The 20,603-nt window shown below is 36.6% G+C and overlaps 2 protein-coding genes across 3 annotated transcripts; one reads left to right on the top strand and one right to left on the bottom strand.

The window, feature by feature from the left end:
* The first annotated feature begins 3,369 nt into the window (after nucleotides 1-3,369).
* Nucleotides 3,370-6,329, top strand: LOC133796791 (squamosa promoter-binding protein 1-like). Its single transcript, XM_062234454.1, has 2 exons — nucleotides 3,370-3,937; nucleotides 5,929-6,329. Exons 1-2 carry the CDS (start codon nucleotides 3,630-3,632, stop codon nucleotides 6,134-6,136), a joined length of 516 nt encoding a protein of 171 aa, XP_062090438.1. The 5' UTR covers nucleotides 3,370-3,629; the 3' UTR covers nucleotides 6,137-6,329.
* Nucleotides 6,330-6,470: 141 nt separating this feature from the next.
* LOC133796790 (probable protein phosphatase 2C 39) lies at nucleotides 6,471-20,151 on the bottom strand. 2 transcript variants are annotated; one of them, XM_062234453.1, is made up of 4 exons: nucleotides 19,811-20,121; nucleotides 7,461-7,709; nucleotides 7,110-7,386; nucleotides 6,471-6,953 (listed from the first exon to the last, which is right to left on the bottom strand). In XM_062234453.1, the coding sequence occupies exons 1-4, from the start codon at nucleotides 19,841-19,843 to the stop codon at nucleotides 6,664-6,666; spliced, it is 849 nt and encodes a 282-aa protein (XP_062090437.1). In that variant the 5' UTR covers nucleotides 19,844-20,121; the 3' UTR covers nucleotides 6,471-6,663. The 2 variants fall into 2 exon arrangements, with proteins under 2 accessions (XP_062090437.1, XP_062090436.1); XM_062234452.1 differs by lacking the exons at nucleotides 6,471-6,953; nucleotides 7,110-7,386 and having other exon boundaries at nucleotides 7,656-12,946; nucleotides 19,811-20,151.
* Between the last annotated feature and the right edge of the window lie 452 nt (nucleotides 20,152-20,603).

Here is a 20,603-nt window from a genome sequence, read left to right as displayed (position 1 = left end):
ATTCTCAATCTCCCACTGATCATGGAGTAACTCGGCATCTATTGAAACAATGCGACTACAATATTTATCAATTTTAGGCCCAGTCCGTCTTTACAATGAGATATCGTTATGTCAAAACATATTATTATCCCATCCAATAATTAAACGGTAGAGATTTTAGGATTGCTTGAAGCTAAGAGAAAATATCAATGAGCAGTGCCACTATGCATGTGAAAACAAGGATCGCACTATTTGCTCGTTTTCTCAGCTTTCCAAATGATCTATCAACATAATCGATCATGTCATGCTAGAGTCGTTCTAACAAAACATATGACTCTTACGCAGGTAAGGACAACCACTTCACATGTCATAACCAAATTCATTAATCCACTACCGATAGGGTAGAAAAGATTGTGCGGTTCATGACATCCAATGTGTTTCCTTCACCATCTAAGCATCCTACCCAACAATAAAATCATCGACAGGATGACTAAATTGCATGTATGGATCTTAGTATTTATTGTGATTAGAACAAATGTGAATTTAATCAGCGATAATCACAATCACGATATGAATATCCATAGAACATTCAATTACATGTTTGTCATAGATTATAATCTCATAATCATCAAATAATCCCAACTATGCATCCATAAATGTCAAAGAATCTTTTAAAAAAGAGCATAAATCAAATAAGTAATAATTCTGTAAATAAACCAAATATATGCCAACAATAATCCATTCATAATCATGAATCCTCAAAAACAAATTATAAGGCACATGTACAAAATTTGGTATAACATATTGCTCGATTATTGGGTTTTATGTGAGATTATAATTTTAAACTCCATAATTTGACATGTTTAGACTTACGATAGGCAAGCACATAAACATTCAAATTGTATTAATCTCACAATTATTATGAATGACAAATTGACATACTTAAACTCACGATAGGTGAGTACATAAGCACTCATTTAACGTCACAACAACATAATCATATTTGCACATAATGCCAAGTATTTTTAAAAAAAACATAAGGCATAAATTTCAAATAAATATAATCATGTTTACAATTAATAAATGATATAAGATAAATTGTGAGATAATAATTTTAATTTAATTTAATTATGTGATTATGTGTCAATTAATCGTTAACATTGACCAAACCCAAAATATAATTACACAATTAAGTGGGAAAATAAAAAAAATGTCTAAATGGTGAAAAATTGGTCCTAAAAAGACCCTGCACGCGCCCCCACGCGCCATAAAATGTTCAGTTTTTTTTTTTTGAAAAATAGGCCTAAAAAACGACGTGTCGTTTACCCTCTATTATTCACAACTCTTAGCATAAAAACGACATGTCGTTTTCTCCAATAATGAGAAAACGATGTGTCGTTTGTAGCATCAGAAAATGCCCCTTGAGTCTAATAAACGACGTGTTGTTTTTTCCATTGGCTGGGGCGAACGACATGTCGTTTGGGGTCGTCCCTGACCTTTGAACCGGGTCAACCTGACCCAATTCGAACCCGCGACTCCGACCCTGTCGAATTTTGGCCTCCGGTACTCCATTTTCAACGCCGTTTGAGGGGTTTTCATGCCCAAGCTATTACCAACGTTTCCCAAGCTCCAAAACAGCCAATAAAAGCCCAAAGAATTCTATTTCAGATCAAAATATGAAAGCCATTTTCATGCTTGAAAAAAAATGGATTTCTCTCATTCTTGCTTGTAATAATGCAACAAAATACTTTTACCCAATTTGTTTCAACAACCCAAGAATAATAGACCCAAAAAATTCAAAATTAAAATTTTTTGCATATGGGTCTCACAAAACCGTGGGTATGGAAAAATTTGGAGAAAAATAGAAAAAAAAAAAGAATAAAATTAAATTAAATAGATTTAAGCCTTAAAATCAGATGACCTGACTCTTGATAGCAATTGTTGAAATTAATTGAGCATCAAACAATAATCAAGAATTGATCAAACATATTCATGCTCAATATTGCACAATGAAATCATCTTATTTAAGGCATCAAACATAATAAGAAAAAGAAGTTTTACATACCTTTGTGATCAAGTCTATAAACCATCATTCTCCATGATTATGCTCATCGCATTTCACCCACCTACACATCAAAGATCAAAGGCGTGCTTGGGGTGTAGATGAACACTACTCTCTTTCTCTACTTTTCCTCTAAACACCCATTGTCCACTTTTTTTATTATAAAAGGTGTAACCCCTTTTATAAAACATAATGGGCTTATTGGGCCTAGATACCCAATAAGAGGATTAGTTGTCCTGGCCCAATGGGCTGGCCTTAAGACATTGAGAGTGTGTCCATGGGCCCCGAGCATGTTAGTATATTATGTCCATCTCATTATGGCCCGATGGTAATAGCATGCAATACCGATTATATAGTTATCCTTACATGCTAATCACGACACTGCCTGAGTAACGTGTATTTCAGCAGCCAAGCATACATAAATTATATTGTAAAAACCCACCATTTAAAAAATAGTTCTTTTTTATTTACACTAAGAAAAGAAAAGAATAATTAACTTAATTTGTTTTAATAATTTATAAAAATACTGTTTAAAATGGTGGAATTTATATGTATAATCAAACAAAATTTATTCTATACTTTAGTGAGAGTGAGTAGATCATATACTATTTGATAAACAAAATACCAGCAGTTGGTTGAAATTAATTACTTACGGATAGAAAGAAAGTATATATATACGAGTTAATTACAGCATATATAAGATATTTTTTATGCTTAACTTGTTCAACTTATTTCATTGGACTTCTTGACTAGCTACTATAGACATTATATATATAATTATATAGTGAACCTCATCTTCTCCTAAATTAATTGCAATAACATCTGATGTACAATATTATAATAACAAAAAAATAAGTAACAAAAATTAAAATATAGTAAATCTAAAAAATATATGTAAGGTATTGTTCGAAATTTCGAATTATTGTGCACGGATATTTGTGAATTAATGAACCCTATTAATGAATAATTAAACTGTCAATATTCTTGTGCCATTATTAACATTTTTTTTTTTAAAACTGGGTTATAGTGTGTATATATACACATACATTTATATATATGATGACGTACATACGATCTACACGTAATCATCATTAATTGTGTGAGAAAAAGACGAGACCATACATGATGCATGCATATGTAACATTAAAAAATAAAACGTGAAAAAAAGTCTATATAGTAATAATAAAATAAAATAAGAGGCTAGTAATTTTATATGTTCTTATTAAAATAGATATTTGTCATTTTCATTTACGATTTATTCCACTAAGTCTTCACCGAGGCAATCCGACACTAAAAATGGGTTTGTGGAGTGTGGTCCTAGGTCCAACTTTTTTGATCACCTTTCTTCTACTAATTAAAATTAGCCAGTTGGCTTTCACAACAAGTGGTCTCGATCCAAGCTCCACTCCACACCATTCTACTATTACAACACTATATATAAACCTATCTTTCTTAATTGGGATCATCCCCATGGAAGCCAAGGCGAACTATATATGATAAACTGAGACAAAGTTGGAGAGAAAAGGGTAACAGTAGAAATAGTACTACTGAGATTGTTGATCAGCAGCAGCAGCAGGAGGAGGTTTTTATGGACAATAACTTGATTGACACCGAGGATGAAGAAGTAGTCGGAGGCGGAGGTGAATCAAGCAGCTTGATTGACAAGGATAAGAGGAAGAGAGGGGCGGTGCTGCAAGGGAGGTCATCTTCGTCAAGGGCGTCTGGAGCAGGCGGTGGTGATGTCTCGTCACCGACCTGTCAAGCAGAGAGGTGCGGAGCTGATCTAAATGATGCGAAACGCTATCACCGCCGCCATAAGGTCTGCGAGTTTCATTCCAAAGCATCCATCGTTGTCGTTTCCGGCCTCCGACAGCGGTTTTGCCAGCAATGTAGCAGGTCATCTCTCTCTCTCTCCGTTCTTTGTTTATTTTGCTGGCATTAACACTAGTTCTTTCTTCTTCTTCTTCTTCTTCTTCTTCTTCTTATAATATATATATATAATTGAATTATAATACATACTCAAGTCTAATAGTTACCACTGATATATATATACATGCATGCAGAGCAATGCATCATATATTTATAGTGATGATCTAAACATGTACGTTCGTTTTATGCACGTACTTATATACTAATTAAACCCGTCTATGTTATGGTGTCGATCTATATATATATATTGGTGAGATTATAGTTGAAACCTATTGAAAAACAAAATATAATATTAATGTCATATTCGATCAACAATTCAACATATAGAGAGATCTCCACTGCGCATTCATATACTTTGACTTTGGCAATGAGGAACAATGTCAAATATGAAGCGATTTAGTGCTACATTAAAAACTTCAAGATATACATTAAGTTAAATGGATGAGTTCTTCCGCAAATCTAAACTTATTAGATAGATCAGAAGAAATGTATATGAACAATAAGTAAATTAGTAAATCTTTTGATGAAAAAGTTTTGGGCTTGATAATTAAAAAAACACAGACACAGACACACAGAACTAATACAATTAACGTCCCCTTAAGAATTCCATAATTGTATTTTTTTTAAAAACCCATAAATGAGCTATAACACTCCCTTCATTTTCTAGGTTTTCCAAATTATAAACCCCCAATGTGAGATAGATAAGGTTTAATCAAATAATGAGAGTTAGTGATACGAGGAGCTGTAGCAGTAGCAGCCATTGTTGCTGTGAAAGTTTCAGGGAGAGATGGAAGTGAGTGACTGGGAGGCTTTTGCATGCTGTCAATGCCAATGAAAATCAACAAAATCCATCGTTCTCCTACTATTCTCTCAAACCCCAAATCTGTTTACTCTTACCTTTGTTTGGATCTTGGATTTTAGGAGGGTAAAAGATAAAGTTCATTTAATTTATGTGTTTGGATTCAGAACAATTGTAAATACATTAAAAAAAAAACCTCTTATATTTAACAAAAAAAAAATCATTTTTTTCTTAACCATGGCGACTAATGCAAATTGTACATTCCGTCAAAGTCCATGATGGTCGTAAAATGTCATACAATGCATGCATTATATTAAATTGTTTAAATGACTGAACATGCATGTCTAAATATATCATGATGTTATGATCCCTTTCCAACAATTTTTTTTCCCAAATTATTAATTTTCTTTCTGTCTGTAATTGCTATCTATCCATTTTAGCATTTAATTGCATAGGATATTTTGCTACGTTTGTTTAATTTAATCTCGTGTGAAGAAACTCTGATTTTGCAGAGTTTTTCCCAAGAAAAAGTGTATGAAGAATGTGAAAGATGAAAATGAATTGCTCAACCGTAAATGGTTGGCCTCGATTATATTTATACTGAGATTAGTTCCAGTGATACAGAAATACAGCTATTACAATAACAGAAAAATGAGAAAGTAACTGTTATAACAAACTGTAACAAACTAGCCTTAGTTAATGCTGTTAGTGTAACAACAAGACTGGTATACTGTTATTCTGTTATTCTAACATCCCCCCTCAAGTTATACTGGTGGAGACCATGTATTAACTTGTCATAAAGGTAGAGAAATGGTGCTGTGGAAAGAGGCTTTGTGAACAGATCAGCAATTTGATTTTCAGAGTCCACATATCGAACATCAAGCTGGCGAGCAAGGACTCTGTCACGAACAAAGTGATATATATGCATTGTAATTCTATTGAGCATATTACTTTTGCTAATCAGAACACAACAACGGAACATTTTAATTGACAGATTTTCAAAAACGAACATTTCACTTAAAATAAGGTCCAAAATTCGGACAATTTACTAATACACCATGTCTTTTAGAATACTTTTACTTCTGTATGTATAGGAATATTTATATATGTATTCGACAAAATTGATTGGACTAGTAATTGATATAGTTAAGCAAAACAGGTTCCATGAAGTATCTGAGTTTGATGAAGCAAAAAGAAGCTGCCGTAGGCGTTTGGCTGGACATAATGAGAGGCGCAGGAAGAGCACAGTTGAGTCTTATGGAGACGCCAAAACCTCAAAAGAAACTCAACACTGTAATCGGTCAGAGTTCGATGACCAGCAAAAATATCTGGGCAGTTCTTACAAGCATCTCCATTTTAGATCATGAAACAAATTTACTTACAATATATAATATACATACGTATATGCTCCCTCTCTTCTGTCACCCTTTTGGAACTCATATATATTCCACCTATAATATAAATATATATATATATTTAAATATATATATATATATTTATGCCATAATAAATAACTGGTGCGTATCTATCCATTGCTGATATGCACTATGGTCTCATGAAGTTGAAGTCTCTGTTCTCTGCTTGGTGTGGTCGTGTTTATGTAAGAGTCTAGCACTTTCATAAATAAAGTGTCGCCCTTTTATTATTGTTAATCAGAAACAGTTGCTGTTGTTAAGTGAAAAATTATTAACATATAGCCAATTAGACATTAAGCACGATTTCATTTCATGTCATGCACGCATGAAATAGTTTACACATATCACGATATGCTACACATTATTGTGGCTGTTTTAACCCAAAAACGAGAGTGGGAAAAGAAAAAACTAAGTGTGTCGCAACATATATATAAATATACACATATATGAATATGAATATATATATATACATATAACGACTAGAAGCGGACGATTACAACGGAAATGTCATCAGTGCTCTTCCTGTGAAGAGCCTCCTCTGTAAGGTGCTTTGCAGCGGAGCGAGCATCCTTTATATGTCTGATCAAATCTACTGCTTCTTGGTTTGTCATTACTTTCCATAACCCATCACTAGCCAAAATAATCAACTCTGTTTCATCATCAATGAGCTCCACTGTCACGTCAGGTTCAGAACTAAGATGCATCTTCAAACTCTTGTCACCAAACGCCCTCGCCACAGCCAATTGACCATCAACACGAGGAACATCCCCTGGTTACAAAAAAAATTATATAGTGAGTACAGCGATAAACATATGTTTGATAACCAACATCTCATCCACCTTCATCATTTGACCGAATATGTATTCAAAAAAAAAATCAACGTTAACCAGTCAACTACTGTCATGACAATTGCGATTAGTTTTACCTGGGAAGTTGGACACAAAACCACCTCTATTCTCAATGTGCTCTCTCTCAGCACTTGGTTCATGGTCTATGGATAGTTGTTTGGCCTTGCCATTCTTGCATATGACAGCCCGAGAATCACCAACGTTGGCCACAACCAACTTTTGGCAATTTATCAATATGGCTGTAACTGCAGTTGACCCCCCTTTGCCCAAATCAACTGCCTTGTTCAGAATGGCATCATCTGTTATGCGATATGCTCTCCTTACTGCTTTCACTGGTTCTGTCCAGAAATCAGGCTAACAAAAACAACACAAGTATGAAAGACTACAACATCCCAAAACGAAAAGACTGTGTGTGTACTGTTGATTACCTCTTTCAGAATATTTTCAAAGAGATGTGTTCTCAAGTAACCAGGGATCTCAGAGCTCAAATGGCCATCAAATATTGCAAATAATCCTAGTTCCTTTTCTTCAACATGCTTAAACCGTGCAACAACATAATCTTCCATGGGATGATGGGCCTTTCCTTTCACCAAGTGAAAGCCATGTGTGACATGCTTTTGCAGTTTGCTCTTCCCTTTCCCAGACTCACAATCCGATGGACCTAGTCCCACCTTTTCCTGTAAAAGACTTGCATTATTCTCAACTTGATTTTTCCAGCACAGAGTACTTCGTACTACAAACAATGAAGGGACAGTGGATCTAGAGAAGCTAGTACGATTAATTTTTTCTTTTTCTTTTAGTACGTGCCCCTATCATATTAATGATCAACTGAGCTTACTAAAGCATTTTACGTACCCAAAGAACAAATATCTGGACTAACCTTTTTACGACATAGACAAAATGTAATGATGCACCTTTAACCAAAAACCAAAGACAAGAACTAGCGTCATAAATGTTAGAGAACCTACTTGACTAGGCTCTTATGTTAGTTAAGTTTGTTTTATCTGTTGTAATCTTGGATAGTTACTTGAGGATATAATTGTAATTCTGCTTTGACTCTTCTTGTAACTCTTTCAATATAAATAATAAGTCTTGTAGATCAGACGAGATTCATTCATTCTGAGATTTTACTTCACATACCCTCTATATTTTACATGTAATCAGACTACTACTCGATCCTTTCTTGATTTCTCTTCTACTATTTTTCCTCAATTTCTTCTACTGTTCTACAATGGTGAACACCACCACTGATGATTCTACTACCCCTGCTCAGTCCAATGTCCCTGCGGTTGCCACCACTACTTCATCTTTGTCTGCTCTCACAGCTCAACAACAACAATTTTTTGCCCTCTCGCAAGCAATGAATCATACTCTTAGCGTCAAGCTTGATCGCACAAATTTTCCTCTGGCATGCGCAATTGGAAAATGTCATCTATGCCAATGCCATTGAAGACTTTCTTGATGGCACTAATGTTGCTCCTGCTCAACATGTCGATGGAACTCCAGGTCTCAATCCTAAATTTCTGCTTTGGCAAAGGAAAGATCGACTCATCCTCAGTTGGATCTACTTGTCTCTCACAGTCTCACTCAAGAAATCATGTCCCAGATTGTTGGACACACCACAAGTGTTGCTGCCTGGTCTGCGAGTCAGATCTACTCCTCTTCTTCTCACGCTCGAACCATGCAACTTCACCTCCAATTACAAACCATCAAGAAAGATGTGTCTTCTATGATGGACTACATTCTCAAAGTTAAAAGTCTTACTGACCAACCAGCTGTTGTCTCAAAGAAAATCTCGGATAGAGAGTACTTTACCTTCTTGCTGGCCTAAGAGTCAAGTACAACTCTTTTGTGGTGTCTATCACCTCCAAATCGAAGGGTGTTTCTTTTGAACACGTTACTAGCCTTTTCTTGGCTCATGAATCGCGTCTTGAACAACAATTGTCAGTGGATGAAGCTGCTCCTATTGTGGCCAATGTTGCTTATCGCCACTCGCAATACTATCACCCCCCTTCTTGGAATCGATCTGCTCAAGGTCGTGGCAATCCTTATAATCAGGCCTCTACCAACTTCGATCGTTGTGCCTTACTTGGTTCAAGAAACTCTAATGGATCAAGACTAATTTGTCAACTTTGCATATGCCCTAGTCACAATGCCTACAATTGCTATAGATAGGGATGTAAATGGGGCAGGTCGGCCCTACCTCGCTAAAGATTCGCCCCGCCCCGCCTTATGCGGGTCGGGTCAGACCCGCACTGGATGTGATGGGGCGGGTCAGACCCGACCCAACAAGGTTTTTTTTTTCTTTAATAAAAGAAAGACTAATTTTTTTAAAATGTTACAATATAAAAATAAATGACAAAAAATTCTGCCTTACTAGACATAAATGAGCTGCCTAAATTTTTTATAAATGGTCTTCCTTACTAAAATAAAATAAAATTTAATATTCTTCAAAACAAAACATTAATATTCTATTCTATCTCTCTTAAATATACTGTCTTATTTATATATATATTTGGATCGTGGATCACCCTAAATAGTGATAGTGTGATTGTTTGAATATTTTCTGTGTATTATTATCTCAAAGAGAGGGAATATATATACAACCTAGGATCTGACCTAATAAATACAAATAACTAATTCTAGAAAGTACAGCTGTAAAATCCCCTAATTTTAGAAAGAATAAATATACAAAATATTTGGTATTAATACCAAATTGATCCCTATTTACAGCTGTGGTCAACTAACTAATTACTGAAATAAATCCACACTCCTCCTCAAGCTTGGTTGTGTATATCAAACATCCCAAGCTTGCAAATTAAATCTTCAAAGCTGGTTCTTGGGAGAGCTTTAGTGAGGATGTCAGCTGTTTGAAATCTTGATGGAATATAAACGGTTTGAACAATGGCATTCTCAATCTTCTCAGTGATGAAGTGTCTATCTATCTCAATATGTTTATTCCTGTCATGATGTACAGGATTTTTTGCAATGCTAATGGCAGCTTGACTGTCACAAAACATTTGGATAGACTCTTCTGTAAATACTCCCAGTTCGCCAAGTAACTTTTTCAGCCAAATTCCCTCACAAATGCCAAGAGCTAGAGCTCTAAACTCAGCTTCAGCTGAGCTTCTAGAAACAACTGCCTGTTTCTTACTTCTCCATGTTACTAGATTACCCCAAACATAAGAACAGTAACCTGAAGTACTCCTTCTGTCTGTTATATCTCCTGCCCAGTGTGCATCAGTGTACACTCTGATTTCCTTATTTTCACTCTTCCTGAAAAGCACACCTTTTCCTGGAGTCATCTTGAGATATCTCAGGATCCTTGTAACTGCTTCCATGTGTTCCTCTGTTGGATTATTCATGTATTGACTCACCACACTAACAGGAAAACCAATGTCAGGTCTAGTGTGAGATAAATAAATAAGACGTCCAACTAGCCTTTGATATCTCCCCCTGTCCACAGGTGTCTAATCAGTCCCCGAGCCAATTTTCTTGTTCGATTCCATTGGAGTTGAGGCTGGTTTACACCCAAGCATTCCTGTTTCTTTGAGTAAGTCGAGAACATACTTACGTTGAGAAACAAAAATGCCATGTCTTGATCGTGCAATTTCCATGCCAAGAAAATATCTGAGATACCCTAGATCTTTAATCTCAAATTCCTTTGATAAGAAACTTTTCAACATTACTAGTTCCTCCTTGTAATCACTTGTCAATATTATATCATCAACATAAACGATTAGGATAGCTATCCTTTTATCTGAGTCGAGTTTGACAAACAATGTGTGATCTGCCTGACATTGTGTATAGCCATTCTGAATGATAGACTTAGTGAATTTTCCAAACCATGCTCGTGGAGATTGCTTAAGGCCATATAGAGATTTTTTGAGTCTACATACTTTATCATGGTTGGATGAATTCTCAAAACCAGGTGGGATATCCATATAGACTTCTTCTTCAAGGTCACCATTCAAAAAAGCATTCTTAACATCTAGTTGGTGTAGTGGCCAGTCCTGATTTGCAGCAAGAGAGAGAAGGACACGGATGGTGTTGAGTTTAGCAACGGGTGCAAAGGTCTCTTGATAATCTATCCCATAAGACTGAGTGAAACCCTTGGCAACCAAGCGAGCTTTAAGCCTCTCAATGCTACCATCTGCTTTATGCTTAATAGTGAATACCCACTTGCATCCCACGGGTTTCTTTCCAGTTGGCAATTTTGTGATTTCCCAAGTACCATTCTTCACCAGGGCGTTGACCTCATCTTGTATAGCCTTTTTCCAACTAGGATCAGTTAGTGCCTCTTGAATTGTACGAGGAATCTGTACACTGTCAAGAGTAGAAACAAATGCCTGATAGGATGGAGATAAGATTTTGTAGGACACAAAGTTGCCAATAGGATGTTGAGTACAAGCTCGAACACCTTTTCTTAAAGCAATAGGCAGGTCATCATTTATATGAATAACATTATCACGACTAGGATTACTCAAACCTGAATGTATTTCTGGAGGATGTGGATCCAGTTCCAATTCATGGCGACACTCAAGATGTGTTTGATCTTTTAATTCTTTGTCAGAATATTTCCTTCTTTGGTAGACACGAATCTCTTTAGGTTCTTGTTGTTGAGACTCAATAGTCATGAGTGGATCTTGATTTTCTATGACTTGAGAAGAATTAGATGGACCTTGATTTTCCATGACTGAAGAGGTCGAAGAAGTGTCTGTGACTGGATTGGAAAATTGATCGAGAGGTGGAGTATGAGTATGAGTATGATCGAGAGGTGGAGTACGAGTATGAGTACCTGGAATAATGTCAGTATGGGTACCTGGAATACTCTCCCAAAGATGAGATTCATTTACATTCTCCCCCTGAATCTCAGATTTGTAGTAAGCATGTTTTTCAAAAAAGGTTACGTCCATAGAGTTATAAGTTTTTCGAGTTGTAGGAGAATAACACTTGTAACCCTTTTGATGGGAGGAATAACCAATAAAGATACATTTGATAGACTTAGGATCCAACTTACTACGATGTTGTGAATAGATATGTACAAAAACAATGCATCCAAAGATTTTAGGGTCAACAAAACTAATGAACCGAGTATGAGGGAATAGTTGCAAAAGAGTTTGACAAGGAGTTTGAAATTTTAGCACCTTGGATGGCATTCGATTGATGAGGTATGCAGCAGTAAGAATGGCATCACCCCAGAAAAATTTGGGAACATGAGTCCCAAACATGAGAGATCGAGCAACTTCAAGGAGATGTCGATTTTTGCGTTCAGCAATTCCATTTTGCTGAGGAGTATCAACACACAAGAACTTAAGTGAATGATGCCTTGTTGTATCAGATAAGGACCAAGAATAGAATTAAAGAAATCTTTGGCATTGTCGGTTTTGAGAATTTGAATCTTAGTTTGAAACTGTGTTTGAATCGTAGAATGAAAGCGCTGAAATATTTCACCCACTTCTGATTTATTTTTCATGAGAAACACCCAAGTTAATCTCGTGTGATCATCTATAAAAGATACAAACCATCTTTTTCCTGTTATAGTATTGACCCGCGAAGGGCCCCAAACATCACTATGAATTAATGAAAAATGTTTGGATGGTTTATATGTTGATCTAGAATAACTATTGCGAGTGTGTTTTGCAAACTGACAAATTTCACAGCAAAAGGAGTTTGGATTTTTATTAATATATAAAGAGGGAAACATTTTTGACAAATACAAAAAATTTGGATGACCAAGACGATAGTGCCATAGCATAATATCACTATCTTTATTAGAACAAGAAATGGATTGGTTATTCAAAGAAAGCAAACTAATTTTTTGGGCTGTGCGAGTAGATTGAGTTTCATTCCTTAGAACATACAGACCAGAACACATCTCAGCACTGCCAATCCTCTTCCCCGAATCCAAGTCCTGAAACACACAAAGATTTGAGAAAAATTTAGTCACACAATAGTGGTCACGAGTAAATTTACTAATAGAAAGTAAATTACAATCCAATTTTGGTACATAGAGTACAGATGTGAGGGTTAGGTCTTTATTTATGATGACTGAACCCATACCCTCAACTTTAGAGAGTGTTCCATCAGCAGTTTTGATAGTTTGATTTCCTGTACTCATGTGAAACTCAGAAAAATTGGATACATCTCCTGTCATGTGATCTGACGCCCCAGAATCAAGAATCCAAGGTTTAGTAGTTCTTTTATTGACAAAATAAGCTACTGATTTATTACCTCGTTCTGCCAACATTCCAGTACCATGAGAGGCAGTCAACGATGTGGAGGACTGATTTAGAAGCTGCTAAAGGGCCTCAAGCTGAGCTTTAGTGAAAGGAGCTGATTCAGTTGCCTCATTTTTTCCTTCAGCTGTGAAACCAGTAGTGGAAGCAACATTCCCCCTACTTTCACGATCACCCCAGGATTTTGGCTTCCAATTTGGAGGCTTTCCATGAATTTTCCAGCATGTTTCTTTGTAGTGTCCTGGTTTTCTGCAGTGATCACACCAGGGGCGCCCCTTAGTTTGACGAGTATAAGGAGTTGTTTCATGGAACTGTCTTCCAGCAGCAAGGGCAGATGATTCTTGATCTGAAAAAGAATTATGAGAGCCCATCATAACCTTTTTCCTACTTTCTTCAAGACGAACTTCTGAAAATGCTTCTTTGACCTTAGGAAGTGGCTTGGTGCTCATGATTCGACTCCGCACTGCATCCAAATTTTTGTTAAGGCCATGAAGAAATTTGAAAGTTCTCTTTCTCTCCACAATAGTACGATATAGAGTAGTGTCATCACTGCATTTCCAAGCATATTCTTCAAATAAATCCAGCTGTTGCCAATACCGTGTGAGAGTGTTGAAGTATTGCGTGACCGAGGTATCATCTTGGCGGAGATCGAACAAGGCAGCTTCGATTGCAAAAAGTTCTGAGGTATTTTCAGAACATGAATAAGAATATTTGACAACATCCCATAGTTCATTTGCTGTGGCATATAAGAGAAAATTTTCTCCTATATCATTGTTCATAGAATTAATTAGCCATGATTTAATCATGTGATTATCAGATTTCCAAGTTTTGAAGGCAGGATCATCTTGTTTTGGAGCAGAGATTTCACCTGTGAGATACTCCTCCTTGCCTTTTCCACCAATATACATCACCACAGATTGGGACCACTGAAGATAATTGTGCCCATTGAATTTGTGACTGGTAACTAGGGAGATAGCTTCATTGCCGTGAGAGGAAGTTGGAGTAGAGAGAGGCTGATCTAGTGAGGAGGTCTTGGAGGTTACCTCTGAGATGGAGCTGTCTTTTTCAGCAGTCAGGAAAGAAGAACAGAAACACACGGAGAAGAGGAAAGGAAAAAAAAATATATATTGGAGAGCTAGGCAGAGAAAAAATTGGAGAGCTCTGATACCATGTGATTGTTTGAATATTTTCTGTGTATTATTATCTCAAAGAGAGGGAATATATATACAACCTAGGATCTGACCTAATAAATACAAATAACTAATTCTAGAAAGTACAGCTGTAAAATCCCCTAATTTTAGAAAGAATAAATATACAAAATATTTGGTATTAATACCAAATTGATCCCTATTTACAGGTGTGGTCAACTAACTAATTACTGAAATAAATCCACAGATAGTTATTAATCTCTTAAAAAAAAATTATTACAAAAAAAAAACAACCAGATTGGGTCATGATCCGACACGCTTCAATTGTTGGCGGGTCGGGTCGGATCTCGACCCACCCCGTTTTTGCCCAACTTATATCCGGAACAGAGGTTGCCCCGTCAAGTCGGGGCTCCAACCTGCCCCGATCCACCAGGTTTTTTTTGCCATCCCTAGCTATAGACACTCTGATTCGCATCTGCTAGCTCCACATTCCTCTGCCCCATAGTTAGCAACACCACCAGTATATGCTATGGTTGCCATTACCAACACGATTGTTGATGATAAATGGTTGCTTCATTTCTGGTGCACCTCACCATCTCACCCCATATCCAACAAATCTTGACAACCATTCCTCTTACAATGGCTCTTGAGTCCATAACCATTGGTAATGGTCACTCAATCCCTATTACTTCCATTGGTCATGTGTCTGTAAATACTTCCAATCACTCCTTTTATTTACATAATATCTATCATGTTCCTCAACTGGCTATGTGTTCCTTGAATTCTATTTAAATTCCTACAAAATCAAGGATTTGCCAACAAAGACGTTACTACACCAAGGTGCTCTTGATAATGGACTCTACACTCTTCAAGCCTTCAAAGCCTTGCAAGCTGCATCCAAATCTCCAACCAAATGTGCCAATCTTTCCACCATACTCAAGTCTGACGCTGTCAATAATGTTTTACAAAAATGTAATAAACCATTTGCATATAATAAAGCTCACAATTGTTCTTCATGTCAACTTGCCAAGAGTCGCAAGCGCCCTTTTAAAAATCTACATCTCACGCTACTAAGCCACTTGCATTAATACATTTCGATCTATGGGGTCCTTCTCCAACCCATGCAATAGATGGATCTTGATACTTTATTTTGTTTCTAGATGACTTTTCTAGGTTCACTTGGTTGTACCCTTTACACACAAAAGACCAAGCACTCATCGCTTTTAAAAACTTGAAAATTTTAGCTAAAAACCAATTTGATTCCAAAATAAAAGAATTTTAGTCCGACAATGGTGGGGAATTTAATTCATTTATTCCTTTTTTGAACTCGTGGCATTCATCATAGACTATCATGCCCTTATACCTTAGCACAAAATGGTAGGGTAGAAAGGAAACATCGCCATGCCATGTAGTAGAAACTAGTTTAGCTTTACTAGCTCATGCCTCCCTACCTCTTCACTATTGGCTTTATGCATTCAAAGTTGCAGTTTATATCATCAACCGGCTCCCCACAAAGGTTTTAAATCTGAAATCACCTTTCAATCCTTATATAATAAATCTCCTAATTACTCTCTCATGAGATGTTTTGGTTGTCTATGCTTTCCCTGCCTTGGACCATATAATGCGACAAAACCCCAATACATGTCCTCCTCATGTATCTTTCTTGGTTATAGTACCAATCACAAAGGATACCTTTACTTGGATCCCACTTCGCACAAAATCTATACTACTTGACATGTAGTATTTGATGAAACAAGTTTTCCATCCTACTCTTCTGTAAGTAATACTTTCCACTCTTCTGTCTTTCCTACAATTACCCCTGCTATTCTTCCTCTTTATACTTCTACTCATGCCTCCCATGGTATTCTTCCCAACATATCTTCTTCCCCATCTCTTCCTCTCATAACTCATCTTCATTACCTACTACAGGCTTCCTCACATCCAAGTTCTCCTTCTCCACCTGGTCCCAATATCACTAGTATTATTGAGCAATCTAATATTACTAACAATTCTATTGTGCAGTCTACGACTACTACAAATGTGCACCCTATGATGACTGGAATTAGTAAACCCAAAGGTCGCTTCTCCTCATGTTCCTCCAACTTCATACAGGCAAGCTCTCTAATCTCCTCATTGGAAGTCTCCCATGGCACTTGAACTAAAAGCTTTACAGAATAATGCCACTTGGACTCTTGTTCTGAGAACTTTGGATGCCAAATATAATTGACTGCAAATGGTTCTTCAAAATCAAGTACAATCTGAATGGAACCATTGACAGGCATAAAAGCACATCTTGTTGCTCGTGGATTTACTCAAACTGCAGGCATCAATTACTTTGATGCCTTCTCACTAGTTGCGAAGTCGGCCACAGTTGGAGTCATGCTCACCATGGCATTGTCCAAGAAGTGTCCACTGGGACAAATAGACATCCACAATGCATTTCTAAATGGAGACCTCTTCGAAATAGTTTATGTGACAGTCAGAATTCTGTGATCCGTGGGGGGAAAGACCGGGTAAAAAGCTGTGCAATCCCACACCACCTGGGGAAGATCAAGTGTGATGATTCTAAGACTGTGTAGGTATAGGACTACACAGTTGAAGATAACTTAAATAGATTGATGGGTACTACCTATATCAACAAGATGCATCTTCTTTTCAGTAGCCCATCACTTGCGAACTCCAAAATTAAGCGTGCTTGACCTGAAGTAATTTCAAGATGGGTGACCTCTTAGGAAGTTTTCCCAGGAAGCATGCGAGTGAGGACAAAGCACGCTGGAAAGACTCGTGTTGGTTTGTAGGGCCAGTCGTCATTCCAGGAAGCAGCCATAGTGACGCGGGGCGTTACAGTTTACATGTCTCAGCCCCCGGGGCTCATTAATAGTTCTCAGCCATCATATGTTTGCAAATTGTCGAAAGCACTTTATGGCCTAAAGAAGGCACCTCGCGCTTGGTTCTCCAAGCTCAGCTTGGCTCTGCAAACTTGGGGTTTTCGCTGTTCAAAAGCAGGTTCTTCCCCCCATTTATGTTGCATCGATCGAACTTTACTGTCTTCCACTTACTCTACCATGACATTATTCTCACAGGCTCCTCTCAAAGTCACATTGATCATGTTGTCCACTTACTCTACCAATCATTTGTTGTTCGAGATTTAGGTACCTTCATTACTTCCTTGGTATTGGGGTTACCTATTCTACTAATCAAATACATCTTTGTTAGCAAAAGTACATCAAAGACATACTCTCCAATGCTGAAATGATGGAATCCAAATCTGCTCCAACACCAAGTACAGTGAGAAAACCATTATCCAAAAACGATTGTACCCCACCAGAAGATCCAGCAGAATATCGCAGAATTGTAGGGTCTCTTCAATATGTCACAATGACTCGTCCGGACATTGCTTTTGTTGTCAAACGAGCATGTCAGTTCATGTACCACCCTAGCTCACATGATTGCAATCAAAAATATACTTCGATATTTAAGAGGAACTCAATCGCATGGAATCACTCTTACAGCAGCATCTACTCTTCATCTCGCAACCTTCACAGATGCAGATTAAGCCTCCAATCCAAATGATCGTAGAAGGGCAGGTGGCTATTGTGTATTCCTAGGTGATAGCATTGTCTCTTAGTCCTCTGTCAAGCATAAAGTGATTTCTCGGAGTAGTACAGAATCAGAGTACCGAGCTTTGGCCAATGCTGCAGCAGAGCTCACTTGGTTCCAACACTTATTCTCTTAATTTCAGCTTCATGTGTCTTCGATCCCAATCCTGTGGTGTGATAACATTTTTGCTACTCATCTTGCTGTCAATCCAATTTTCCATGCAAGGACCAAACACATTGAATTAAATTTTCATTTCATACATGACATGGTAAGTAGCTTACCAAGCACCTTCTCACGAATCGGTTCTCTGCTCTATGTAGCAAGTCTGTTCTTCCCAGACCACTTAACTTGTAGGGATTGTTAGAGAACCTACTTGACTAGGCCGTTATGTTAGTTAAGTTTGTTTTATCTTTTGTAATCTAGGTTAGTTACTTGAGAATATAATTGTAATTCTGCTTTGACTCTTCTTGTAACTCTTTCAATCAATGTTTAAATACCGCTTTTACGCCTCAAGGTATTTTGTTTTTGTGAGGCGAGGCATACGCCTCAAGGCTTACTTTCTATCTTCATGTATTATAAAAATATATTTTTAATTAAATATTTGAGGCATATGCCTCCAATATTTAATTAAAAATACATTTTTATAAATATACTTTTATAATATCTAATAATATAAAGTAAGATCAATGTGTCTTATAAAACTCAAACATACCATAAAATGTATCATAAAACTCAAACATAAATATCTCATAGGGTTTATCTTCAGCAGCTTCAGACAGGTTTCTGGGCAGAGGAGATGAACGAGAGGGAGAGGAGAGGAGAAGATCGATAGAAAGGAGAGGAGGAATGTGTGAGCTGATGGATTTCTAATTTTAGTTGTTTTAAGTTTTATTGGGATTGAGCCTATTTAAGATCAGTTTTGATCAGTTTTTTTTGGACTTATTTATACTAGTTTTTTATTTTGGGCATTTTTGGCCATAAAAAAGCCCCCCGAAGGTGTAGGCCTCTGTCAATTTCCGCCTCACCCGCCTCAACTCAGCGCCTGTGAGGCGTACGCCTCACCTCTGCTAAGCAAGGCGCATGCCTTGGTGCGTTTTTATTCCGCCTCACACTCCTCAAAACCGCTTTTTTAAACATTGCTTTCAATAAATATAAATAATAAGTCTTGTAGCTCAGATGAGATTCATTCATTCTCAGATTTTACTTTCACATGCTCTCTACATTTTACAATCAACATTCTCCGGCACTCAAAGCCAATGAGAACCGAATCTGCAGTCTCATCTTTCACCTCTATAAACCCAAAGATTGCAATTAATGGATCCCCAAAAGATTGCAATTAACTCCCAAAATCCGAGAGTTAAACCTTCAAAGCACCAAGAAAATCCCGGCTCTTACATCAACTCTTCTCTAATTATTATTGATGATTATTCTAATCATAGTGAGAACTTAATATATGTCTTAACGTTTTACAACAATAGGGTTTTATGGATATAAATATAATGCAAAAAGTACCGATACAATTAACTCCCTAGAAATTTTATGCAACATCCCAGGTACGATTCCCAAGATTGGAGTAAAGAAAATTCCAATTCAAATTAGTATAATTAGAGAATTGGGCTGTTGTGTCCAACAAAGGAACAATTAAAACAAGGAAGCAAAAGCAGTCTAATCAGAATAGTAAAGCTCAACCCAAAAAATAAATGGTAAAATTGAGCAGAGATCCATATACTAGAACGAAAAAGAATGAGTACCCACGAAAGAAAATAGAAGCGAGCATATAAAAAAAAGTACCTTCATCTTGTTAAGGATTTCTCTTCCAGCCATAGCGTTTTTATATAATATAACTATATGTATGTGTTGACACTGTGCTGAATGTGAAGTGTAAAATAGAGAATGGCCGGGGAACGAGAAACAGAGTGTTGATTGATGTTGATACAGAACAGAGAGAATCAGAGAAGAGAGAGCGAGAGAGGAGAGAGAGAGAGAAGGGAGAGACAAGTGTGCAGTGATGAGGATATGAGGTCTATGGTGTGGTTGACACGAGCACTGTCATTGCCGCGTTCTTTGCCTTCATCCAACACGCTCTCGTCTCGAGTCCAGCCCCGACTTTTCTTTTTACTTTTTTTTTTTTGCTTTTTCACGTGCCTTTTCTTTATTGTTATTTATTACCTTAAGATAATTAATATTTATATGAGATAACAATTATGATTGGTTAGCAATATCTCGTATCAGCAGTACCTTTTAGTAATTCTCCTCTTTATTAATTATTTTACTTTTTTTTTACAAAAATATTTTTTTTAATTTAAATCAACTCATATTTTTTTTGTTTAATTTATTTTAGAGATGTGTTTTATCAAATTATTTATTTGGATTCTTTATTGTGACAAATAATTTTTTAGGTCCTATATTTTATAAAATAGTTCAAATAGAATTTTAAACTTGATTTTTGTTACAATTTTATGAGATAAAATTATAAATAATTCACCAAAGGAACTTTTTAAAATAAAATAAAAACAAAATTATTTTGTCTAACAACTGGGTTGTTATATTCAATTTTTTCTTCATCAAAATTAAGTTTAGGGAT

This window comes from Humulus lupulus, chromosome 8 (assembly GCF_963169125.1).
Source record: "Humulus lupulus chromosome 8, drHumLupu1.1, whole genome shotgun sequence".
In the NCBI taxonomy this organism is placed as follows: domain Eukaryota; kingdom Viridiplantae; phylum Streptophyta; class Magnoliopsida; order Rosales; family Cannabaceae; genus Humulus; species Humulus lupulus.
This window is presented reverse-complemented; position numbering and strand designations above follow the sequence as displayed.

Excerpts from the sequence above, each read along its gene's own strand:
- LOC133796790 (XM_062234452.1), bottom strand. The coding sequence starts at position 12,263 with ATGTTTGGGACTCATGTTCCCAAATTTTTCTGGGGTGATGCCATTCTT.
- LOC133796791 (XM_062234454.1), top strand. The coding sequence starts at position 3,630 with ATGGACAATAACTTGATTGACACCGAGGATGAAGAAGTAGTCGGAGGC. Across the intron at positions 3,938-5,928 it reads TTTTGCCAGCAATGTAGCAG|GTTCCATGAAGTATCTGAGT; the intron begins GTCATCTCTCTC and ends TAAGCAAAACAG.